General features: G+C 50.4%; 1 protein-coding gene across 6 annotated transcripts in view; it reads left to right on the top strand.

Annotated features, from left to right (window-relative positions):
- Positions 1-332: 332 nt before the first annotated feature.
- gw (trinucleotide repeat containing adaptor protein gawky) overlaps positions 333-25427 on the top strand; it is a 37042-nt gene continuing 11947 nt past the window's right edge. The window contains exons 1-14 of one of the 6 annotated variants that reach the window (XM_089587570.1): positions 333-675; positions 2516-2582; positions 8219-8336; positions 8698-8855; positions 10635-11051; positions 11816-11989; positions 12728-13255; positions 15226-15531; positions 17634-17766; positions 18881-19116; positions 20051-20215; positions 22895-23023; positions 23548-23805; positions 23978-24672. In XM_089587570.1, coding sequence (XP_089443696.1) covers positions 2529-2582; positions 8219-8336; positions 8698-8855; positions 10635-11051; positions 11816-11989; positions 12728-13255; positions 15226-15531; positions 17634-17766; positions 18881-19116; positions 20051-20215; positions 22895-23023; positions 23548-23805; positions 23978-24672 — 3371 coding nt within the window. In that variant the 5' untranslated portion in view covers positions 333-675; positions 2516-2528. Of the gene's footprint in view, positions 676-2515; positions 2583-8218; positions 8337-8697; positions 8856-10544; positions 11052-11815; positions 11990-12727; positions 13256-15225; positions 15532-17633; positions 17767-18880; positions 19117-20050; positions 20216-22894; positions 23024-23547; positions 23806-23977; positions 24673-25427 lie in introns of all 6 variants that reach the window. The other 5 variants (XM_089587569.1, XM_089587566.1, XM_089587565.1 and 2 more) reach the window with 5 other exon arrangements.

Raw genomic sequence — 25427 nt, 5'->3', positions numbered from 1 at the left:
GTCGGCCTACGGGGCCAGAAAGGAGCGGCCGCGACGCAAGGCGTAGAGCAGCGCTCGGAGCGGCGCGCGAGAGCGCTCCCTTCTTGCCCTGCCAAAACCGGGCAGCGGAGGTGCATCACGTGTCTCGACCGACCGCTCCTGCAGCCGATGCGAAGTAAAAAAAAAGAAAAGCATCAAAACATGGCGCTCGCGAGCGAACGGGCAAGGAGGTTGGAGACGACCTCGTTTTCGCTCTTGCTTTTTGCGTTGTATCCCCGACGCGGCTCCGGAACGCCGTAACCGGGCCCTTCCGCTCTGTTTTAGCCTAGCCGAACGTTCACGAAAGTTTTGATCAACGCCGCCACATTCCGATAAAAGATTGGGATATGGGTTAGATCTCTACGCAGCGTCCTAGAGAACCAGCAAGCTTCCAGCAACGGAGCCGCGGTTCGTCTGCTGCTGCGCGCTCGCGCCGGTCCGTCTGCGATTCGAGGGCGAGTCCATTCCGTGCGCGGGAGAGGGGGCCGGCTTGTTCCGGCGCCCGGCGCGCCACCACCCTCCTTGCCACCGCAGTCAAGGCAGCCAACATGGCTGCTCCTCGTATACCCGATGGTTCCTTGTGATGTGTTGAAGCTACGAAATGCTCAGATGGATGTTGGACCGTTGTTGAAGTTGCGGGAGCAAAATTGAGTACAAGTGAGTATCCTGCATAGTCGTTTGCTCGCGGAACGGAGTGTGCGCCTCGCACTACGCGTCTCCCGGTCGTGCGCCTTGCGACGTCGGAATGGCGAGTGCCCGTACGAGCCTCGCTTATTGTGAAGCTGACCGGTTAGGCCTAGTTGCCCTTGAATCGTCGACGGCTGCTCAGTGCGCAGGGCGCTTCGCTAGTTTTTGCGGCGATGCTGCGGACGTGTGCGATGTGGTTGCGTTGCCTCGGTTGCCGCGGCATACCGACGACGGGTTCGGCGTAGCGTTCGTGCCGCTGCGTCGCTAGGCCTGCTCAACAGCTGATGCTATTTTTGACCTACTCTCGCGGCTCTCGCCGATAGTGCGACGCGAAATTTCTACCCCCGCGTTTTTTTGGCACCCCGGGTTATGTTACAGTCGCGAGGCTTCGTTTCCTGCATTCGGATGGCAGCACGGCCAATCGACGCTCTGTGCTTGCTGGCAGGCCGGGGCAGCGATTTGACGGCGGCGGCAACAAAACAGCGGTAAAAAAAAAAATCAAAAGCGTCCGCCACGGCGCACTGTCGTGGTCGGCTGCGGGGCCGCCGCCGACCGTCTTTTCATATTGTAATGTTGTGCGCAGGGAACCGTCCCGTTACTCCGCGATTGCCGCTCCTGGTCTCCCGATCATCTTTGTTGCGGTTGTAAATAGTTTACTTTTCACAAGGACGCTGTCCGTGCCTTTGAATCGCTTCTGCGTCGACGGCCGAACGATTGATCGGGCCGTGACGTCGCGGTATCGATTTTCTTTTTTTTCGTCCCTGCGGCGCGCTCATTTTCTTTCGCGCCTCTGTGTCAGTGGAAGCAGTGGCGTTCAGCTGGCGGCCGACGATGCAAAAGAAAGCTGAGCGCGCGGTGGTTTTTGCGGCGTAAGTAAAAAGGAAAAAGAAAAAAGATCGTCGGAGAGAGTTGCTGCATTGTTTCTTTTCGGCGCCATTCGTGTTTTGGCTCGATGTGTGCGTGTGTTTGTACGCGCGTGCCGCCGCTCGTTGCGGTGTAGCGGCGCGTAGTGGCGGTGTCGGTTTCGGAGTTTTTCCCTTCGCTTGTTTCGTTCACCCCGCGCCAGATGGCGTGGCCTGCTGCTCGAGTTTCGCAACTCGGCGCCGAGTTGTTTGTTGTGGCCGTCAGGTGTCACCACCTGTTTGTAGAGGGTCCCGCTGGTGTGGGGCTAGGATCCTACGCAGCGAGCGGGCGCTCGCCAGGGTTGGCACAAAGTTTCTTCTTTTAACCTTTCTGGCTCGAAGGTGAACATGTTTGCGATTGTGTGGCGCCGTCGGCGCCACCATCTCTCGCGGAGAGAAAGATGGGAGTAGCGGAGCTGTTCAAGAGTTTTCTGGCGCCCTGTTGCGTCATAGTTGAGAAGTCTGGGTGCCCCGATTTGCGCGTATGGATTAAGTAGTATCGATTTTGCTTGCAGAGTGGTGGCTTTGCGTCTTGGCTGGCGTTGCTCCGGCGATGGTTTCTTGAGAAGTGCGATTTGTCTGACGTAAAAATTGGAGCGTTTGTTATAGCTTGTTCAGAACTTTGTCAGATTGCCTTCCGCCAATGTCAGCGCTCGTAACAGTCAAGCGCGGGTGGATATAACCACTGGTAACACTGTTACTTAGTACAGTGAGCTTTTGAGATGTGTAGTGAAAGTCTGGGGTGTTAAAACTTCGAAGTGATAAAAGCACAGCTCATGATGCTCTAGTGGGCTAAAAGACGAATACGGGAACACCACACTTGTCTTTCATCGTGGCTAATTTTTGGGTGCTCTCTGCTGTGAGTACATGTGTGTACAACACCTCGTTCTGTTCTTCCTGATGTGTAGACCCAGCCGTGAGATGCAAGGCGACGACAAAAGAAGCGACTTGTTTCTAGGCCAAGGGGGCCCTGGGGTGAGTCTACTAGCACTTTGTCTTTTAACACTGTTGGTGGTTGTGTTTGCTGGTGGTGTAGTGGAACGTTAAAAACGTGCGCTACTGTAATGTTTACAACAGTAATGAGCAGTGCACGTTAAAGAACCCCAGGTGGTCGAAATTTCCGGAGCCCTCCACTACGGCGTCTCTCATAGCCTTAGTCGCTTTGGGACGTTAAAACCCCATAAACCAAACCAATCAGAAGTGATCAGCTATGTGTTGGGGAATGAAAAGTGAAGACCTGTGTGTTAGGGAAGTGTATATATGATGGGCTAACACAGCCATGCCTTAGTTTTAGTTGCAAAGGCAACATGGGTCTTGGCTTTTGGAAGTCACCTAATGGTAGATTCACATGATTGAGCAAATTGCTCCCCCCCCCCCCCCCCCCCTTTACGTCAAATCATTTTTTGTGGCCGCCTCCTCATATGCATAGACCAGTTTGTGGTATTGCATAGTCCTCATACAATACAGGCACAGTGCCCGTCCTGTCATGTCCTCTGTGTATTCGTCCTAAAAGTTAGCGCTGCTTAAATTTGAATGAAAGAAAATGCATAAACAACTAGGCCCGCAGTGTGTTTTACTAACCGCAAAGGAGAAGCACGATTTATATGTCGGGGGTAACCTACGCTCTGAGAAAAGTCCCTAGGCTTAGGGTACTTGGCTGTGGTGGGGACGGTGGCTCATGCTGATGACACTTCTGTAACGTCTGGTTGCAAGGTCCAAAATAGCTGCTGGAATGGAAATACAAGCAGGGTTCATTGAGGCTACGAAAGCGCAGTCCTCGTGCCTCCTAAATTAAATAGCGACTGCATTAACATTCGAACGATGCTGCGTGCGCTAACCTTCCAAGGAGAGCACATCAACTCGGCCGATTGGTGCATTGTGTTGTCACGAAAACGTGAGCCAAGTAATGCACTTCTACGCCCAGCAGATAACCCACAATCGTGCGAGAAAGTTGGCGAGCCCTTCCCGTGGAGTTGTTCGTGCTCGCACCCTCCTTTGTCACTCATAGCCGCAGCCAATAAGCCGCGTAGCTTCAGCGGGTCAGCAACCTCTGCCACCAGAGGTGGGCGGAGGGAGGAACACCAACCTTCCAGCGTGCAAAAATTGACGAGAAGAGAGAAAGTTTTGAAGACTTTGAAATTCCAATCAAATTTTGACCACAATAACTAAGCTTCTACAAAGCACAATAAAACCTTCTTGGTCGACAATAGTCATGAAGCGGCATGCTTTAACGTCTCGGGCATACCAGAACTTTACAGAGCCCCTTTAAGCTTTTTAAATGGCTAATTTCTCTCTGAAATGTCTCGTAATGCAACCGAAAGGGGAGCGCACGTCCCGAGATGAGTGCTGGTTAATTTCTATGCAGGTAATTACTGGTTATGGGGGAGAAAAAACAAAATTGAAAAAATGATTTCTAGACAATGGGTTTAACAATGATTTGTCTCAGAAGTATCTCTCAATGCAACCTAAAAGTGAACACACCTCCAGTGATAAATGAATTGCTTCATGGAAAGAAAAGGCAAGAAAGCGCATCAGAAAAAGCGGGACACATGTGCAGGACCGAAGATAGTGCCTTGGCGAAGGGCGACAAGTTGTCGTGCACATAAGAATGAATGTCCCTGTTTGGCACACATCCCTAGTTCACAGAGCATTAATGTTGATAATCAGCGCCCCTAAACAAGTGGTTTTGCTGTTTGCGTTTCATAATGTTAGAATAGTTAACATGTTCTCTAAAACCTGAGACTGATGAACAGCATTACACAAAGGCTGGAAGAAAAGAGGAAACCTGTTCCCCCTGCATCAAGAGACTCAGTTGCATGGCATAAAGGTCTATTTCACTTGAACCATTTTGAGCAGTGTTGAAAACCATGCAGTATGTGATATTTTAAGGCTTTTTTCTGATGTAACTGGAAATGCAGGTGGTTTGAAAAGTAGTGGCCATTGTATCGTGTGTAACTATGCAACCAGAGGTTGCCAGCAAGCTGTAAGCACAGCAGAGTGGTATGTGCAAGTCTTGTGTGCCTGTTGAAAATGCGTCTTTATACAATTTAAATAAATTATGTTACACTGTGTGCATTTAGGCGTGTTGTGTGGTCGGAAAGATTAGTGTAAGTCATAAGTAGGGCCCGGAACTTTAGGCATTTGCCTAAACATGCCTATCAATGCCTAAACGCGGGATTTTTGCACTTGCCTGCCTTTTTGTCATTTTTTAGTAAATATACCTATTTAACCGTAGTTTTTGCCTATAAATGCCTATATCCGGCATTTCGGCCCTCGGTGCCGTTTTTCAATTTTGAGACATCTAAGTATGATGAAAGGAGCGCGCCTATGCACTCGCGAAAGGTGCGGGTCTCGCCGAACGTTTTTCTCGAAGTGTAGTGTGAACGTAGTGTAACGAAATGTTTTTCTCGGAAGTGTACCAAGAGGCGAGTTTGGAAAGAGGCCTGACATACATTAGTGCAAACTACTCAACACTGACGGAAAGGATCACAAAGTTGGAAAAGCACTTCGGGGACTGGAAGTAAAGGGTGCTACGGCTTCTACGAAAATGCAACAATTGGTAGAAAAAATAGATGCCTAGAAACAATTTCCCAAATCGGAGAATTTCTACGCGGAGACGATACAGCCACATCACCTGAAGGCCTGAGCCCTTATCAACTCATGTTTTAGGTTCGCGCCACTAACTTCATGTGACGTCGAAAGAAGCCTTTCAAAGTACAAAGCTGTGCTTAGCGAAAACCGAAGGCGCTTCAAGTTCGAAAACCTGAGAATGCGCTTTATTGCTTCAGTTGAGGACTGCGTACGCTCCGTGATTGACTGGCAAATCTTGTACTTATGAATAAAGAGTATTATTTAAGGCACCTATTTCTGCTTTACAGCGCCTATTTTGGCATTTTTTAGAGCCTAGATGCCTGCCTTTTTCGGGGTTCTTTAGTGCCTAAATTTCCGAGCCCTAGTCATAAGTCTGCCTTTGTGTAGGTCGGACTTCTTGGTTTTTATTTTTAAAAAGTTCGGCTATCTGATGCCTATTTCAGAACACCACATTTTTTTTTCAGCAAATATTAATTTCTACATACGAATTTTTCGGTTTTTATCAGTGAAATATATTGTGTTCCTGTGTGGTGAAGTGACGCACAGTTTACATCAAAACTGCATAAATAGCTGTATGGAGAGCTGTCTTCGCTGAAGGTGCGACAAAAAAGTAAAATGCCAAGGTTAACTGACTGGGCCGTGAGCCAAAATGTAAGTGCAGGTCTAGCTCTAAAAGCTGCTGCTTAATCGTCTTAGAAGCCAGAGCACACCTTCATGCTGTTTATGCTCTAAATTGGTGATAAGTCTGAGCGGACGGCACTGCGCTAGCAAGTAGCGCTTAGCTAAGTGGTCGAGCTTTCCTGTCTGCAGCGGCGTGAATTCACGGATCAGTGCCTCATAACACAGTGTACTAAATTCCTAAGATACCGTATTTTCCGGTGTATAAGACGCACCCCCCATATATGCAGGCTGTCATTGAAAAAGTTAATATATAAGACGCATCCCAATTTACCCAGTTAGGCTAGTGAGTCTTAATTAAACATGCTTGTGCGACCATTGCAAAATGCACCGTAACTGTGGGAAGTTCTTAAGCACCGCTAAGTGATCGAAAAAGGCAACACTCACGCCATACCCGCCCACGTTTTAGCAAAAAAAAAAGAAAAAAAGAACGAAGGAACTCTCCTTATGTCCATAAGAACATTTTATATTAACTTAAAACCTTCGAAGTCTTGATCTTAAGATGTGCTATCAAAAAGCATGCCCATTTCTGGAGGCGACCCAGCTGAAACATTTTCTTCGCACTACGTACACGGAGCAAAGTTGCGAAGGGTGACTGAAAGAAATGCCGGCTTGTCTTGACAATGACGAGAAACGCGATTGTCACCATCTTTTGGCATTTCACGTTACTTTTGCTTGGGGCCTGCGAAACGGTCGCGGGTTTATGATTCCGGAAGTCGTCATCCCCATCGTTTAATAATAAAGTTGCTCTCGGTGGTCCCCGTATTGAAGTATTAACCGTGTTAAAACCGCGTTATTGGTAGTGATGTTTTTTCGGTGAAAAAAGCTTGAACATGGACCTGAGTAATTTCTGAACTCTCAAAAAAGAAACAGAAAAAGTCGCATATAAGGCGCACCCTTGTATAGGACGCACCAGCAAGATTTTTGAAAAAAAGCCACGTCTTATATACCGGAAAATACGGTACCTTTGTCCCACCACATTACTGGTTATTGCACTTTTAGTTACTGGTTATTGCACTTTTAGTTTTCTGCTGTGACCTAGTGTAACTGGTACTGAATATGCAGTTGACATGAATGCCAGAAATGCTGTGCTTTGTCGGTTAAAACCGAATTTCAAACATTGATTTAGGTGTACGTTTATTGGTTGTTTTTGGGTTGAAACCAAGAAGTCCAACCCCTTTTTATGTGCTAGTGATGCTTCAAGAATCATTGGGTCAGTTTCCACACTGGCGTGACAATATGGGACGCGTTAGTTCTGAAAGCTGATTGTTTTTCTTTGTGCGTTGCAATAACAGCCCTTCCTAGGCTGTTGGCAAATTTCGGTATTGACTGCCTTTTTGGTTTTCTTTGTTTTATATTAGGTTGGACGTGCTACTGAATTGTGGCAATTGGCAGATTGAGATTACTGCTTTCGGCTCATGTGACAAGAAGTGTTAAGCAGTTAAAAATTGCCGAAGCATTGTTCTCTTCGTACTACTCCTGATCTAATCAAAAGTGCTGTCAAGGAGATTCAAAATGCTTTATAGCCGCTGTGGTGGCTCAGTGGTTATGGTGCTCAGCTGCTGACCCAAAAGACGCGGGTTCGATCCCGGCCGCGGCGGCTAGAATTTCTTTGGAGGAGAAATTCTAGAGGCCCGTGTACTGTGCGATGTCAGTGCACGTTAAAGAACCCCAGGTGGTTGAAATTTCCGGAGCCCTTCACTACGGCGTCTCTCATAGCCTAAGTCGCTTTGGGACGTTAAACCCCATAAACCAAACTACATAGAAAAAATCCGAAGTTCTTGCAAGTAACTGGAAGCATAATTTAACATCAATTCATTGTGGGGCAAGTAGGCTTCCCCAGACTCTTAAGGCCAGTAAATGCTCTTGGTAGGCTGTGAATGCTATTCCTGGGGAACTGAATGGTGGGAGATGGTTTTGGCATACAATGTTAGGATAGGGGAGGGAAGTTGCTGTACCATCAACTTGTTGGTGGAGGATATGACGGGAAGGGGTTGCTTTGTGTGGATATTTTGTTGCTTGCGTACTGTACTAGGGATGGAATTCATTGTGTTGGCAAGCACATTTGCCACCTTGTTGCGGTCCTTTCATGCTGCGTCGTTGCGAAAATTTTTTGGTCCTGGTTTCGTTCACATGCATGCTAGCGCATTGGGTGTCACGCAACATTGTTGCAGTGGAAGACTTGCAATGCAGTTAATCCATCGGACATTTTGTCTTGTGCCGTATTATCAGAGGGTGTCTCTTCTTATTTTGTGGGCCTAGAGTAATTAGTTAGTTTGGACGTTAGTTGCGGCTGTAGGGTACCCATGTAAAATGTGGTGTGCTGCCTTGCATCGTCGCAGACTTGGGACACACGGCCAAGCTCAGAGCCCCGAGAGGCCGGGAATGTGTCGGCGGCATGGCCGACCGGCACTACCTTGACACAGCCTTCCTGCCGGAACCCCTGCGAGAGGGGCATGGGTGCGTATTCCTCCGGGAGCCCTCTTTGTTCCTCCGCAGTGCAGACTACCATAGCGAAAGCCATAGTTTCAACACCGTTTTGGCTTCCTTTGGCTTGTGCTTCCATAAAACGGGCCTAATCTCTATCTTAGCCTTTTGTGGGACCTTTCTTTTTCAATGCGCTAACTGGTTATGAACCCAGTATGATGGAACCCAGTATGATGGAGCCCGCTGGTGTTGTGGGTCTTGTGCATACAACAGTGCCTTCACTGGTTGGGGATGTTATTGGGACGTTAATGGGATGTTATTGGGATGTTAATGGGGATCTAAATGGGGCTGCTGGAGGCTCTTTCCTGACTGGTGTGCCATGTGTTTTTTGCAGGTCCCGTGGAGGATATTGTATGGAGTGGGGAAGATGCATCTGTGATACACCGCTCAAGCAGCCTGGGGGGCCAGTGTGCTTCCACGGGGTCCAGCAATAGTCAGCCGGGCCCCCGACACAATAGGGGCACCTCTGCAGCCTCCTCCTCATCCCCCTGGGTGAGCAGTTGCGCCATCCATCCGTCTGGCACTTTGTCCCGCTTTGCTTAGGTTTTCGTGGCAGATCGCATCACCTGCGAGCAAGTGTTATTGCAGTGGCTTCATGATGTACGTTGTTGCAGGTAACAGTCAGTTAAGCCTGGAAATTGCCGAGTGACCTGATACAAGCTTTTATGGCGGGGTGCAACCTTAAAAAACAGCATTTGGTAACACTGGGCCGCAGCCCATGGGGTCTTGTATTACCGTATTTACTCGCGTAATAGGCGCACTCGTATAATAGGTGCACCCCTAGTTGGGGCGCGAAAAATCAGATTTTTTTATTTCCGCGCATAATAGGCGCACCCCGAACTCTGCACTGTGATCAATACTGTATTTACACGATTGCAAGCCGACGCCTCGCCACCCCCCGCTTCCCAATCTTTATTTTAACAAAGTTTTTGCTGAACTGACTACTAGTCCCTACTAGTGCTGCTGCCGTCGCAGCTGCTGCGGACCCACAGCACGTACAACAACATCGCGTAGAACAGCCGCACACAGTTTTCAGGGATGCTCACTTTAAATGTCTGTTTGGAAAGCTTCATCTCCAGCCGGAAACGTTCCCGACTTAGGCCTACGAAAACCTCGGCGCTTGGAGTCGCGTACGAAAATTTAGGGACGCCGCAGTCGCAACTGACGCACTTCTCGGCCACGTCGTATTTTCCGACCTTATTTTCCGTCGTATTTTCCGACTCCCAGCCGTGTAGCTGTTAAGGTGCTTGCCCGTCGAGCTAAAACAGCAACGCTCCGCGGCAAAGCCATAAACCACGATAACTATCGCACTATCGCAAATCCCGGCACTTGACAGCAAGAACAACAACAACAAAAAAAACGAGCTGGAGATGCTGATGGCGATATAGATAGCGAAAGCTCACGGCGGAGGAAAACGATGATGATGATGAGCTTGGCCTTGGGCGCCCTCCGTGGGCGGGGTCTGAAAGCTCCTGTGCACGTGTGTGGCCTCCGCGATCAAGCGCCCGTTGCGCGCAGCCGGAGCCGATCGCGGAGGCCTCGGCGCGTGCATTCCGAAGGCTATTCCCGCGTGTGTCGCGGAAAGTTTCGGTGCGGCCCTTACACGGATCTTTTTTTTTTAACATTTTCTTCGCGAAAACGGGGCGCGGCCCGTACACGAGTGTGTTTACGCGGTGTGTTCAATTTTGCGAGCCGAAAAATTTCCGGAAATTTTACCCCGCGTAATAGGCGCACCCTGAACTTTGAGCCGGATTTTCTGGCAAAAAAGTGCGCCTATTATGCGAGTAAATACGGTACTCTACTGGCCGATCAAAACAGTAAATGGAATCGGCTTTTAAATGTTTGACTATAAACAAGCCAGGCATCAAAATTCAAGGGCTTGGGATTTTTTTTTTTCTTGTGATTAGCTTCTTGTTTAGGTAACAGTTATAACAATGGGCCGCTTTTTTGGTCATGGAGGAATTCTGTGTGCTGGTCTTGAATTCGGGTAAAGCTTCACTGCATACTTAAGCTGTGTCCGATTGTAGTCTGCTTGACGACACTTGCGGAGGGTGTTCAGGTTTGAGTATGGCGTAGTGTTGGAGGTAGTCATTGAGTGCACTTGAGTTGACAGCATGGCTAACTTAGGGAGGTCATTGCTGCCTGGGAGACGCGTCAGCGCCCTCTCCTGCCCGTGCGCAGCCCTCCAACGACAGCACCTCCGAGGGTGCAGACCAGTTACTGGGCGCTGTTGGGGGATCTGAGGAGTCGTCGTCACAATCCTCGTCGCAGCCGCCACAGTCGTCACGCAACTGTCGGCCCCCGCGCCTGGGCCTGCTGGGCGGGGGCGAGAGCTCCCACAACAACGGCACCACGGCCGCTGCCACGGGCTGGGGTGCACCGCCACCCGGTCCCCAAGGGGGGGGATGGGGCTCTGGCGGAGGAGCCCAGTGGGGAGGGGCCGCGGCACGCAGTGCCGACTACACGCCGGGCGGCCCCAACAACCCCAGCGGCGATGCCGGTGGTGCCAGCTCCCCGACTAAGCCAGCGGCGGCCGGCAGCTGGGGTCAGCAGGGTGCAGTCAGCAGCAAGGGTGCCGAGACACCGGACGCCAAGAGCGCCACCATGGGGGGGCCGCGCAGTGTGCTGGAGGAGCCCATGACAGAACTGCGGCGACTGGCAGCTTTCAGCGAGGGTTGGGGCCAGACGGTGAGTGCCACTTCTTCATTCGTAGCTGTTGGTGGATACGGTTGGTGGCATCCGGAAGACTCGTCGAAGTCTGTCGCAGCGCCCTCTCAGTGATTGGTGACATTCGTAGATGGGTACTGCTCTAGCTGATGCACTGCTGCCAGGTTTCCCGTTTGCTTTGTGGGCACAAGTTTGCTTAAGAATTGTTTGGTTCCAAGTCATTTCGAGGCTGCTTTCACTGTTATGTGACTTGTGCTGTTAAAACTTGTGGAATAAACTGCCCGCTCACGTTGCTGAGTCTACAGGTGTAGCGGCATTCTTGAATGCACTTGGTGATTCCGTCTAGGCATGGGATTCTTGTAGATGGGCGCGTAACTGATTGTCCAATATTGCTTTTTGTGTAGCAGGTGGTTCTACAGTGGTGTGGACTGTGTTGCGTTTCAATGCTCTCTTGTCTTGTATGCTCAAAGAAGCTTGTTCATTCATGGTTATATATGCATTTTTTTCTCTTCACTTTCCCTCCCTGTAATGACCCTCAAATGAGGGTTGACAGTATTCATAAATAAAAATAAAAATAAATAAAACGTGGGTGGCCAAGAAATGTGTTAAGTTTATACCTGATTCAGGCGAGGTTTTCGGGGTCAGCTTGGTTTGTAGGGTGCTTTTTCAAGTGGCAAATGTTGTGATGGGTGTGGAAGACATTGCGGGCTTGGCACGTAGCGAGCCCCATTGATTGAGTTGCACAAACATCATCATCGTGTGTGGTTCTCACCTCTTGGTCGCAGGCTATCAACCAGGACACGCCCTGGGAAGTGCCACAGTCACCCGGGACCAAAGAGCCGCCAACAGGAGCGCCCTGGAGGGCTCCCGTCAACACTGGCACCGAGATCTGGGAGAATAATTTGCGCAGTGCAAGAGCTGGGGGCGGCAAGCAGCCCAACCCACAACAGGCAGCACAGGTGAGCTGCATTCCCTTCTCGTGGGCAGACGAGAAAAAAAATCTCTTGCATCAAGTGTTGCTGCACTCAAGTCCTGAGGAGTCTCCGTCATCAAGTAGTGCTTTCCTTAGCTGGGCAGCATTGCTTCTTTTGATGCATTAGGCCTGTGGCGACTGGTGACCAGAGCCGGCCTCGTGCTGATGTGATTCGGGCATGCTCTACACTAGATTGGCTGGACAGTACCGCTCCGGTAACAGGCACGTGGACACAAGGGCAATGGCTGTGGTAACGGTTGCGTAGTTGACCGCGACTGGTAGTGCGTGCTGGCACCGCATTTTTGGCATGTGGCTGACTCTGGTCACATAAGCCTCGTCTGAAAACCTGAAAGCGAAGCTGCTTTACTTGCCCTGCCACTGGTTCGAAACCCCTTTTCTTTTCTGTTGGATACTGTTTGGATGGAATTCACTGCGGTGTCTGGAAGGCCATTGATCTTAATGTCTCATAATGGGAGCTAAAAGCACTGAATGCTTAAGAGTTCCTTCTGAGTTACTGAATAAATCTTCTAGCATGCCATGTAGGTTTGCAATGAGTCACCTGCAAGACAGTGCCAGGGAACTGCAGTTGTACAGGGCTGATTAGAGAGTTTTAGCATTGCGCAGTGCGCTACTGTGACACTCAAGCCGGCTTAGTCCAGTAGCATGAAATGGTATGTGCTTTATGGGAGCTTGGGTTCTGACGGTGGTTCCCTCGCTGTCCTAGGGTTCTAGCCAGTGTCCTCAACAGCAGCCCTGGGGGAGCCACACCCCCACCAGCCACATTGGGGGCACCTGGGGCGAAGACGACGAGGTCCCGTCCTCCAACATGTGGACTGGGGTGCCCACCCCAGCCCAGCAGGGTGGGCCGCGTCCACCCCCCGAGGGCCCGCCCTCCTGGGGCGGAGACCACCATCGCGGGGGTGGCGACAAGCACTGGGGTGGGCCAGCCCCGCCCCCCAACTCCGGGTGGGGTGGACCCGAGGAGCGAGAGTCTCAGGGCCGGCTCTGGGGGGGCCGGCCGTCACACGGCATGGACGATGGCCCCAGTGGGGCATGGGGTGGGGGTCCCAAGGGGGGCGGGCCCCCGCCCGGTGTGGGGACCTGGTCGCCCGTTGGCGGGCCCAATGGCAAACGAGAGCCCTCGGGCTGGGAAGAGCCGTCCTCACCGCCGTCCCGTCGGCCAGTGACCAACTATGATGACGGCACCGCTCTCTGGGGCAACCCCACAAGGCAGGGCAAGGTGGGTTCTGCGGTGGGTGCTATTACTCATGGCCTCCTTGAAAACAGTGAAGTTTGGCTGAGCCATTTGGCAAGATTCAAGTGTGATAGCAGTTATGGGCGGACCATGGGCACTGCTTATGCATTTTTGTGGATGATGCAGAGAGCAGAAGGAGAGAGGGATTCCTCTAATGGTTAGTTCGCTTGAGATGGGTAGGTTAGAGCATGTAGACCCGCTTCGCACTGCTTGTTGAGATACAAGGCATGTGAAGGTGAGGCTTAAAAGTTCTTGATAAGCCAAGTGGCCTAGTCCCATTGTGTTAATTCCAGTATACTGAATGCCTTGGAAGAGCCCATCAGTGCTATTGCATTTCAGTGTTGCCGGCTTGCATTTTTGGCTTCGTGAAGGGTGTGGTCAGTCGTGGAATAACACTTGATTCGTGGTCTTGTGGTATATCTGGTTGTTAATTAACATTAACCACTTCTGGCAGTTGCATTTCAATTGTTTGTAGCACTGATTGCATTCTTGGTTCCTTATCTGTGCATGGCTGCTTACCCCTGCCTGATTAAGGCGTGAAATACGAATGTCTCATTGGTTCCTCTCTTTCTCATTTACTCTTGTCATGCCTATCATCGGTGAAGGCAACAGTTTCATATTAATTAAAGAACTTTGTGATCTCTCTTGCATGTCATCCTTTACTTACAGCTTCCACATGGACACTTTAACAGTTCTTTGATTTGTCTAATCCTTCACCTTTCTTCTTTTTACCCCCTTGGGCTGGGAAGGCATTCCTGCGGGAAGTCTGTATAAGGAGAAAAAAATTGCTAAAATGTAGTGTATAGTCGGCAGCAAAAGATTGCGGGATGCATGTGCTCAGCAACAAATTTTCTGTATGGCTGCCTTGTACGGTTTCTGTGCAGTTGCCTTCTAGGCAAACAACACGGGTGAAGAGGCTGTTAATTTTTTTGCGTGGCAACCTGCATCCTGTAAGCGTTTGCTGCCTGCATGCAATATCCCTGCCAAGCGCACAAGTTGAACTGCTAAATGGCAGTGTGTCACTCGTGCAAAAATGGCAACCAATACTGGGCAGGATTTTTGAAGCAGTAGATGAGAAAGCAGAAACATTGCAAATTGATCATTTGATGAAGTTGATATTAGAAGATAAAACTAGCCAAGGTGCCAGTTTGGAGTGGAGTGGCCAGAGTTGAGAGAGTTGCACCTGATCTCGGTTCTTTGTGCTTGTTGCTATAAGTAAGCATTCTTTAGATAAAAAAAAAAAAAACTCGGCCAGCAAAGTCTGGAGTGCACTGTTGTGGTTGTCACACTTCACTTGCCCCTCGTGCCATTGTGAGAGTGCACATGTATTGAGTGACTGTCGTAAGTGCACCCAGCTTGCACATGTGACGGGGGTACGCACGTTCGTTCTTATGTATAGATTGTTGGCTACAAGTTTGAAATAAGAGAATGTGGGTAAGCTGTGATGCGTTCGTACTGTAGTATGTTAGCTAACATTGAAAAAAAAATTCATTAGTTCTCAAAGCAACGCATCATCGGAACTGCCTTTCTTCAATTGTTAATGATGGTAGCTGAAGCATCTCTTTTCAGGTGGTATTGAACTACCTTTTTTAATTCTAATAAACTCGAAATTCCAAACATCAGTTTGTGCGAACTAATGTTTGGGCATGTCAGCACTGTGCACTAAGAAGGCTCCCATTTATTTCAGCTTCACAAAATTTTAACAAATCATCGGTCGCCATTAAGCTAGAATTATTATAGGTCTGTGTTCCTGATTAGTCCATTTGCCAATACCTTCTGGGCTTTGAAAGCAAAAATGCCAGTTGTGATGAGGACCGCACACAGGGGGATGTTCATCTGTGAAAACTGTGGCATGTAGGTAAAATGGCGGGCCTAGCCCCTGCGTTGGGTGTTTTTTTTTGTGTGTGTGTGTTCGAAGATGTGCAGTGTGTGAGAACAGTTGCTTTACCCTGCGGAGTGTCGTACAGCGTGCCCTGCACGTGTCACAGGTGTCCCACTGGAAGGACATGCCCTCGGTCAAGTCCATCAGCGGTGGTGGTGGTGCCCCACCCGGGATGATCCGGATGCCAAAGGAAGGCATGTGGGGCGGTGGCAACAAGGGGCCCCGTGGGGGTGGGGCCAACTGGGGCGACTCTGGCTGGGAGGACCACAACAAGGGTGCCTGGGGCGGGGTGCCGCCCGAGCAGGCCTACTGGGCCTCCAAGCCCAAGGGCCCGCCTTCCTGGGCCGATGGCCAGATTGACACGTCCAACTGGGGTGGACCTTCAAAACAGGTCAGCACCACTTTCCATCACTCGGCCGCCTTTTCAGTCTTCCCTGGCCGGTTTGCAGATGGGATTAGGGAGCTCCTAGGGACTTGGGGGGTGAAGGCTTTTCCCCATTCCTTATCTCTGGATAGGGAATATACCGTATTTACTCGCGTAATAGGCGCACTCGCATAATAGGCGCACCCCTAGTTAGGGCGCGAAAAATCAGATTTTTTTATTTCCGCGCATAATAGGCGCACCCCGAACTTGGCACTGTGATCAATACTGTATTTACACGATTGCAAGCCGACGCCTCGCCACCCCCCGCTTCCCAATCTTTATTTTAACAAAGTTTTTGCTGAACTGACTACTAGTCCCTACTAGTGCTGCTGCCGTCGCAGCTGCTGCGGACCCACAGCACGTACAACGACATCGCGTAGAACAGCCGCACACAGTTTTCAGGGATGCTCACTTTAAACGTCTGTTTGGAAAGCTTCATCTCCAGCCGGAAACGTTCCCGACTTAGGCCCGCGAAAACCTCGGTGCTTGGAGTCGCGTACGAAAATTTAGGGACGCCGCAGTCGCAACTGCCGCACTTCTCGGCCACGTCGTATTTTCCGACCTGCCGCACGCTTGCCGTGTTCGAGAGCAAACACCCAGCCGTGTAGCTGTTAAGGTGCTTGCCCATCGAGCTAAAACAGCAACGCTCCGCGGCAAAGCCATAAACCACGATAACTATCACGCTACCGCAAATCCCGGCACTTGACAGCAACAGCAACAACAACAAAAAAAAAACGAGCTGGAGATGCTGATGGCGATAGAGATAGCGAAAGCTCGCGGCGGAGGAAAACGATGATGATGATGATGAGCTTGGCCTTGGGCGCCCTCCGTGGGCGGCGTCTGGAAGCTCCTGCGCACGTGTGTGGCCTTCGCGATCAAGCGCCCGTTGCGCGCAGCCGGAGCCGATCGCGGAGGCCTCGGCGCGTGCATTCCAAAAGCTATTCCCGCGTGTGTCGTGGAAAGTTTCGGTGCGGCCCTTACACGGATCTTTTTTTTTTTTTTTACATTTTCTTCGCGAAAACGGGGTGCGGCCCGTACACGAGTGCGTTTACGCGGTGTGTTCAATTTTGCGAGTCGAAAAATTTCCGGAAATTTTACCCCGCGTAATAGGCGCACCCCGAACTTTGAGCCGGATTTTCAGGAAAAAAAGTGCGCCTATTATGCGAGTAAATACGGTATAGTAGATGTTCCCAGCTTCCCTATCACTGTGGACCTTCAAAACAGGTCAGCACCACTTGCCATCACTTGGCCGCCTGCAGATGGCCGTTTTGCAGATGGGATTAGGGAGCTCCTAGGGACTTGGGGGTAAAGGCTTTTCCTCATTCCTTATCTCTGGATAGGGAATATATAGTAGATGTTCCCGACTTCCCTATCACTGTGGACCTTCAAAACAGGTCAGCACCACTTGCCATCATTCGGCTTCCCTATTCTGTCTTCCCTGGTTGTTTTGCAGGCGGGATTAGGGAGCTCCTAGGGACTTGGGGGTAAGGGCTTCTCCATCCCTTATCTCTGGATAGGGAATGTATAGTAGATGTTCCCAGCTTCCCTACCACTGCACAGTGAATCTTATTCATACCTTTGGAATTGAGGAGCCTCTGATCTCAGTTCTGAAAAGAAAAAAAAAATGAGGCGATTTGGGTTGTACTTAGGTTATACTTGGATGCTCAACAACTCTCTGTTGTGCATCTGAAGGTTTTGGATTTGTTGGAGGAATTGTGATGGTTTAGTTGTATTACATACTGCCAGATGCTTTGGTGTGTAGTGTTTGCTGCGTTTAAAATCAAAACTTGTTGTAGTGAACAGGTTAAAAATAGTGAAATGGTTTGGTGTACAGTCAAAAACGCACGTGTATGATTCACATTATCTGTTGACCAAATATTTAGGGGAATTTTGAGTCAATGAGTAATTACTACCTTATCACATTATCTGTGTTTGTTATATCTTAGTTTGGCTGTACTTGCCCTGCGAGTAGACAAGCCAGCTAGAGAAAAGGGTGTTCAAGTTGCTTCAAGTGCAGCGTTGAGTCTGTTCATTTTTAACGGCCTGTGCCCTTCTCTTGGCCCCTGCAGGGTGGCAAGCCTTTGACCAAGGACCTCATCTATGCCAGCAAGCAATTCCGTCTCCTGACCGAGATGGGATTCAAGAAGGAAGACGTGGAGAACGCTCTGCGTATCAACCAAATGAACCTCGAAGACACTCTGAGTGAGTACTCGGCACCTCTCTTGCTGCTCCCTGGACTTGTGCATGCTGTGAAGGCTTTCGTTGTGGAGCTTTGCTGTTAACGTTTTTGGGGCAAATGCAGGAACGAAGTTGCTCTGTGCATTTGTTTTCTTTTGGCACATATTCCAGATCGGACTAAGTGGTGATGGTAGGAGCGGTCCTTTTAGTGTTCCAGATATAGCAGCTGGGTCTCGTGTTGTGGGGAACCGCAGTATGGCTTAGTAGAGAGTTTTAGTATAGCGTACGTAGACATAGGCAAAGGCATAGCGTACGCTATAAAATAGCGTCAAACGCTATTTCAAACCGATGGCTTACGTACGTTTGCGTTACATACGCTATTTTTCGAATTTAGCGTGCGTGCTCTTGCGTACGCCAGGAAAAATAGTGTTGTCAACATGGCGGCGCCCATGTCGCCCGCTTCGGAGAAAAGATGTCATGTTGTTGGGTTTTTAGGCACATTCATTGCCCTTAAATGGAACGTGTGATATTCGTTTTGCCTCCTCTCGCCGACAGCAGAACGAATGAGTGAATTGCCATATTTTGGATTCTGTGTAACGATTCTGCCGTTCCTAACCCTATCAAAACACCGCCAACTGTGGATTGGATTGATTTGAATATTTATCGCAAGGTAGTCATAGCCTTGCCAAAAGTAGCCGTTTCAGCTGTAGGGCAGTAGGTGTCCGAGAGAACAGTAGTACATGCCATGACGTTCTTAAAAAACCTTGCTCGGTTCAGTTACCTAAAAAAATTAAAAAGAAAGCTAGGCCCTGCCTCTCCTGCGCAGTGCGCGACTCATCGGGGACGCCATGCAACCGGCTATCTACGTGATACGGCTTGGATCAGCTTGGCCAGTGCCTTGGCTAACTGCGCCAGATGGCGCCACTGCGGCCTTAGCTATCGTTGCGTTCGGGCGGTTGTACGGTAAACTAAAAGTGCTCTTGCGACTTCAACAGTAACCTCCCGCTAAATGCTTGTGTATAGCGTACGTAAGCACTCATATGCTATACTAAAACTCTCTAGTATTTCGATCAAGTGGTGCTTTCTGCTGGGGGTGGTAGGGTGGCATGCTAACGCGGGCGTGCCCTTCTACCTGCAGTGGACCTGAAGGCCCTGCCGCGAGGGAACGGGACCCAGGACTCGGGCCTGCTGGATGGCTCGGACTGCGGCCTGGGCGGGGTCCGTCCCAAGATGCGCCCCGAGGAAGACCCCCACGGCCCGCTGGGGGAGGCACCCTTTGCGGGCTTCCATGCTGCTGCCGCTGGCTTCCAGGGGCTACCTGTGTTTGGCGCTGGCTACAGCGGTGGGCAGGGCTACAAGCCTCCACCAGTCAAGGTACCTACCATGGTCGTTCATTGGGGGGGGAGGCCGTGTTTTAAGGCCTCCGCGATTGGGCTGCACTTTCTGCGCTAGTTCACGAAAGTGCCGTGCCAGTGCAGTGCCAGTCCTTGCGAGTGTAGCCTGACACTAGAACTTCTTGTTCACTTCTGGTGGATTGTGTCAGCAGCCAGGTACAGTAAAAGCCCGTTAATTCGGACTTCAAGGGACCGGGAAAAAAGTTCTAATTATCCGACCTTCGAATTATCAAATGGCCTCGAAAACAGTGACGAGAACCGTTTGCATTACGGTATATGTGTACAATAGTTACTCGCGTAACGAACCCACTCGCATAGTGAACCCACCTACCCTCGATTTTTGCCTAAGAATTTGAAAAAAAAAAAGCGGCAGTCGTTAACGCTTCCCTCCGTTTCACGCCGTCACGGTCCACAACGCATTTCTTGGCAGTGTAGCGGACCATAGCGGACCCGACTCGCTTTTGAATTAACAGGCCTTTCTATACACAGATCTTTATGGAGCTTGGCCGGAGCAAGTAGTGCAGTTTGAATTATCGAGGTTCGAATTAACGAGCTTTCACTGTACTGACTGGCAAGGGAGAGAGTGGGCCAACTGGCTACCTCGAAACCAGTCGCTGTTGCTAAGCGGCCTGCATTGCGCACATCTCTGAGCTGCATCTGCTGTAGCATGCCAGCTGCGAAGCTACTGTATTCCCATTGGCTCTTAATTTGCTCTTCTCGCTCGAGATACTACTTTTTATAGTCGCGTTTGCCAATTTTTTTCCCCATTTAATCTGTAAGTTCGTCTTGAAAGGGAGTCGGTTGTATTTGTTTTCATGTTACTGCCGGGATTAACTGCGTGGGGGGAAAAACCGTGCCAGCTTGATCTGGATGGGTGAAAACGGTGGCTGACGGCTGTTCTCTTGTTCCTGCAGGGTTCCAACCAGGGGTCGAATGCTCCAGCTAGTCTACTTAATAGCACGGGGATGGGTGGGCAGAACTCTAGTCTGACGGTAGGAAACAGTATTAGCAGCCTGAGCCCAGCCCTCGTGCAGAAGATCCTCCAGCAACAGCAGCAGCAGCAGCAACAACACTTTCCCGTGAGTGGGGGCACAGTTTCCTACTTGGTGGCCTGCATCGGAGTATGAATTGATATTCGTGGCTGCTAATGCCTTGGTTTATTGGAGCTGGGCCTTTGATCCCATCATTACAAAGGGCTCCCCTTAATTGAACTCGTTATTCCGGCGAATTTTACGTTTCTCATCTAGTCTGCATCATCGAGCGGACTGTTCCTGAACAGCTTTAGTGTTGTGCTTCAGGAACCGGCCAAATGAGACTGAACTGCTCACAAGAGTTCACGAAACAGAATAATGCATAGGCAGTGGACTGAATACTAGAATGCTTGCTCAACGGCCTTGTAGATTGTGCGGTAGTCCAAGGAGGTTGTGGATTACCAAGAAATGCAGCCTTAGTGTATCGGTAGTCAGTCTATGACCCGCAAGCCACTCATGCCTTGGACTGTCACTCCTGTCTCGATGGCAACAACGGGAGTGGAACGAGCTTGTTTTGCTGAAGTCATCGGGGCTGGGAATGCAGGTGGTTAAGCCGAGCATTGCATGAGCTTGTGCCGTGACGTGCAATATTGCGTTTTGCATCAGTCTGGCTGTTTGTTGCAGTCATTATCATTATGCCGTTACTACAGTTGAATCCCGCTACAACGAAATTCACGGTGAACGGAAAAAAATTTGTTGTCGCGGTTCTTCGTTGTCACAAAAAATTGGTGTGAAACGCACCACAGAATTACCCAAGAAGCAGAAAAGACTTTTATTTCCAAAAATTGGTAATCTTTGCTTGCTTGCGCTTCACGGCGAGCAACAACGTCACGCGATTTTCACATTTGGTCAGCAAACCCATTGCGACATCGTCATCATGGACAGCAAGGAAATTCCGAATGAAATCGAACGCGTCCATCACCTTTGAGGCGGATGCCGCAGCGGGTGCGTCCTGCAAGTCACCTTCGTCCTGAATGTCACCTTCGTCATGGGAAGAGTCATCATTCCGGGCGGCTTTTATGATCTGCTCATCACTTAAGTCTTCATGAGCGATAACACAGGCGTCAGCGCCGATGTATTCATCGAGGTCAATATTAGGCGGCACGTTTCCTGTTTCTTCGAGCGCTTTCCAGGCGGCTGTGATCCCCGGAGCCGGTGACGCCTCTTCACCGTCGTCGTCTGTAACGTGTGGTGTTACATCAGCCGAACTTCGTCGTTCTTCGGCAAATCCTGCGTGCCTTAAGCAGTTCGCTATTATTGAGCGACCCAGTGAGCTCCAGGCAGCAGACATAATTTGCAGCGCCACGTACAAATCCACCTTCGTCTCTCGGCCGGTTTCGATGTTGAAGAGCAGCCGCTGAATTATCCGCCCACGGTAGGCGCGCTTAAGGCTCAGAATTACCCCCTGATCGAGAGGCTGTAGGACTGATGTGCAATTAGGCGGGAAAAACCTCAGCTCCGTGTTAGTAAGCTCGACTTCGTCACAGTGATGAGATGAACAATTGTCCAAAAGCAGGCAAACTTTACGGCCCTGCCGCTTCATGTCGCGGTCGAATGCTACCATCCACTCACTGAAAATAGCTCGGGTCATCCACGACTTGTTGTTAGCCTTGTACTGCACGGGTAGGCTACGGGTCCCCTTAAAACAGCGTGGCTTGGCACTTTTTCCTATGACTAACAGCGGACGTTTGTCCGAGCCATCCATGTTGGTGCAAAGCAGCACCGTAATGCGCTTTTTGCTGTGTTTACCCCCATGACAGCGCTGCCCCTTGAAGTTGAGCGTCCTGGCCGGCAACATCTCATAGAACAGCCCGGTCTCATCGGTGTTGTAAATATCTGCCGGCGCGAAGTCGCTTAAAATGCTGGCCACGTTGCTCGCCTTCCACGCAGTAGCTCCGTCGACGTCGGCGGACATTGATTCGCCGCACAACACTTTTCCGACGATATTATGGCGAGCCTTAAGTCGATTGAGCCAGCTAATGCTGGCTTTAAAATCGTCAATGCCGAGTAGGCACGCATAGTTCAATGCTTTTTGCTGGACGATGCTTCCGGTGAGTGGGACGTTCCTGGCTCGGGCTTCAATAAACCACGCATGCACTGCTTTGTCCAACTCTTCATGGAGGGGCCGCGTCACCTTTTTATGCTTGGCGGATGTGCCTGAAGCAAGTGCCTTTTTTACGCTGTCCTTACTTTTGAGGATCGTAGACAGCGAACTTGCCGGCATTCCAAAATCTTCAGTGATTGCCGCTTTCTTCCTTCCGCTTTCCGCTTGGGCGATGATTTGAGCTTTCAGCTCGAGCGAAAGGGTTTTGCGTCTCTTCACTTGCGTTGACATCGTGTCCCACGCACGGATGAAAGCACGTCGTCGTCGACGAAGAGACACGCTGCGATATGACGCGACCACAACACAAAGCCAAAATGGTGACACTGCCGTCACGTGATTTCATGCTTATGGCTTTGGCTTGAACTTCTTTTTCGACACTTGTTTTGGTTTCGATTTTGCTCGCGAAAATTCCGTTGAAGCGGAAATGCTCTGTAAAAATTGTTCGTTGTGCGGAGAAATTTAGGGCATTAATTCCTATGGGTTACTGAAGGGGAATAAAAAATTATTCGTTGTCGTGGAAATTTCGCTGTGGCGGTATTCGTTGTGGCCGGATTCAACTGTATATCATCTCGCTGTTGTGCAAACAGATTATTGAGGCATCGCTTTGTCTTCTTGTCTTGCAGGCCAATCCGGGTTGCCCGGCAGGCATGGGGGCTCGTCTGAACCAGCCGACCGTGCCGTCCGCAGCCCAGTTGCGTCACCTGGTGCAGCAGATTCAGTTGGCGGTGCACGCCGGACACCTCAACCCTCAGGTGGGTAGCAGGCATCGCTGGTTCAGGGGTGGTTGTTAGTGCTTCTACCCCCCCCCCCTTCCTCACAGACATTTTTTGAAGGCATGTGTTCAGTGAAGAGCCTCAATGTTTTCTCTTAGCATAATCTTGGGTTACATACATATCAATCTGGAGGACTTTGCACTTGGGGAACAAATGCTGTATTGTATTTACTTCCACGGAAAAGATGCCTTCACTCTTACTGGCGGTTCAAAGCCTAGAATAACCGGGTTACTGCTGTGTCCCATGCACATTTTGGTCTTGCAGCAGATTGATAAAATGGGAAGAGTAATGGTGAGGTCTTGAGCTCTGAACCCTGTTTGCTTATTTGTCTACTGATATCGCACATTACGGCAGCACTCTTGGGGGATCTGTGGGGAAGCGCTGCTGCCGTGCTTTGCCGGGAAGTGAGGCAGCGGATTACGGAAGCGCTGTTGTCGTTCGGGGGCGAATGTGTGTGTGCTGCGTGCCTCACACCGGTCTTCTCCTCTCCACCCCCCGTGCAGATTCTGAACCAGCCGCTGGCGCCGCAGACCCTGCAGCTGCTGTACCAGCTGCTGCAGCAGATCAAGGTGCTGCACCAGTTGCAGCAGCAACAGCAGCTGGTGCACGCCAAGGGGGGTCCACCGCTGCAGCTCAACGTGCAGCTGACACAGACCAAGCAGCGCATTCTCAACCTGCAGAACCAGATTGCCGCCCAGCAGGCGCTCTTCCTCAAGCAGCAGCTGCCCCCACCCCCGCCTCCGCAGCCTCCGCAGCAGCAGGTGAGACTGGTTCCTCAGAGCAGATTCTCTTTGCAAGGCCCAAGAAAGGAATTGGGTTCACGTAGATGTTAGTCGCCTGGGAAGTCCAGTGAGCGCTCTGTGGACCAGTACATTGCACTCTCTGTCAATTCTCCACTGGCTGTTGGTGAAACGTTGCCGTTGCACTGCGCAGGCACCACCTCATGCAGCTCCACCTCCCCCCACTGGGCTGGGTGGTGGTCCATCAACTCCGCAGGACTTCCTCGGCGGCAAGCCCGGAGGTGCCGAGGGCCTGCACTCTGACTTCCGTGACCTGAACCTCAAGGATGCCGTGTCCCAGCAACAGCAGCAGCAGCAGCAGCAGTCCCGCCTGAACCAGTGGAAGCTGCCATCGAGCCTGGACGACGAGAACAAGGCTCCACAGCAGAACGGAGGGGGCGATTTCAGCCGTGCCCCGGGTCCTGCTTCCAAGGCTGGCAGCGGCCTGTCATCATTCCTGGGCGGCACTGACGGACCCTGGTCCACCGGGGCCTGCTCTCAGGATGGCTGGCCCGACGTGCCCACCACGAGCAGCGGCGCAAGCGGCGGCACTTCGTCCCCCGGTGAAGCCAAGGATTCCAATGCTGCCGGCTACAGTCTGAGTGACCTGGTGGCCGAATTCGAGCCGGGCAAGCCATGGAAGGGGGCGTCGGCACTCAAGAGTGCCGAGGATGACCCGCACCTGACGCCTGGGAGCGTGGTGCGCTCGCCTCTCTCGGTGAACACCATCAAGGACTCCGAGCTGTTTGGTAGCTGGAAGCAGAGTCCCCCAGGAGGGGAGGGCTCGCTCGTTGCTTCCCTGGCCTCGCTGACCTCCAGCACTTGGGCATTCACTCCAGCCATGCACGGGTGGGTTCCTTAGTCTTGTCCCTAGGAGCAGATGAAGTTCAAGAATCGAGAAGTCTTTATTGAGTAACACAAACAAACTGTATACACAGATATTTGGACCGATAGCCAATGAGGCTAGTCAGCGGTCCAATACAAAATAACATATAGGACAGCAATCACAAACACATTGAAGAAAAACTAACTCTGTAGCCTTGCTTCCATTCCCAAAAAATGTTTCTTGCATGTCAGTTTGAAATTCCTAGCTTGCTTTATTTCAATTGGCAACGAGTTCCAAATTTTCGCTCCTGTAAATTCTATTCGTCTTTCTCCGTATGTATTATGGCAAATAGGAAGATTAAAATTGCCATTGCTGGCTTGTCTAGTGTTGCGGACGGGAATACTGAATGCACCAAGAGGTAAGGGGTAGTTGGTATTTACAATATTATTAACCATAAGAGCTATTTTGTAATCGCGTAAGGTTGTGAATGACATGATTTGCATTGCGTCGAAAATGTTATTGGTAGAACTATTCGAAGAAGGTAATCCCATGGTTTTCAAGGCACGTTTTTGTAGTCTTAGCAATGGTGATAAATACGTTTTGTATGTGATTCCCCATGATTCACTTTTAGTATGTATGTGGAAGTTAGTATGTGGAAGCATTTTTTTTTAGCATGCCAACCTTTCGTCTTTTCTAGTTGTGCTCTTTGAAGAGGGTAGCGATGTGGGGTATGGATCTTGCATCTTTGGAGACCAGTAACTGCAATGCTCTCCACATA

Source organism: Amblyomma mixtum, chromosome 4 (genome assembly GCF_055824585.1).
Source record: "Amblyomma mixtum isolate Tamu chromosome 4, ASM5582458v1, whole genome shotgun sequence".
Lineage (NCBI taxonomy): Eukaryota > Metazoa > Arthropoda > Arachnida > Ixodida > Ixodidae > Amblyomma > Amblyomma mixtum.
Note: the sequence above shows the minus strand (reverse complement) of the source record. Positions and strands in the feature narration are given on the sequence as shown.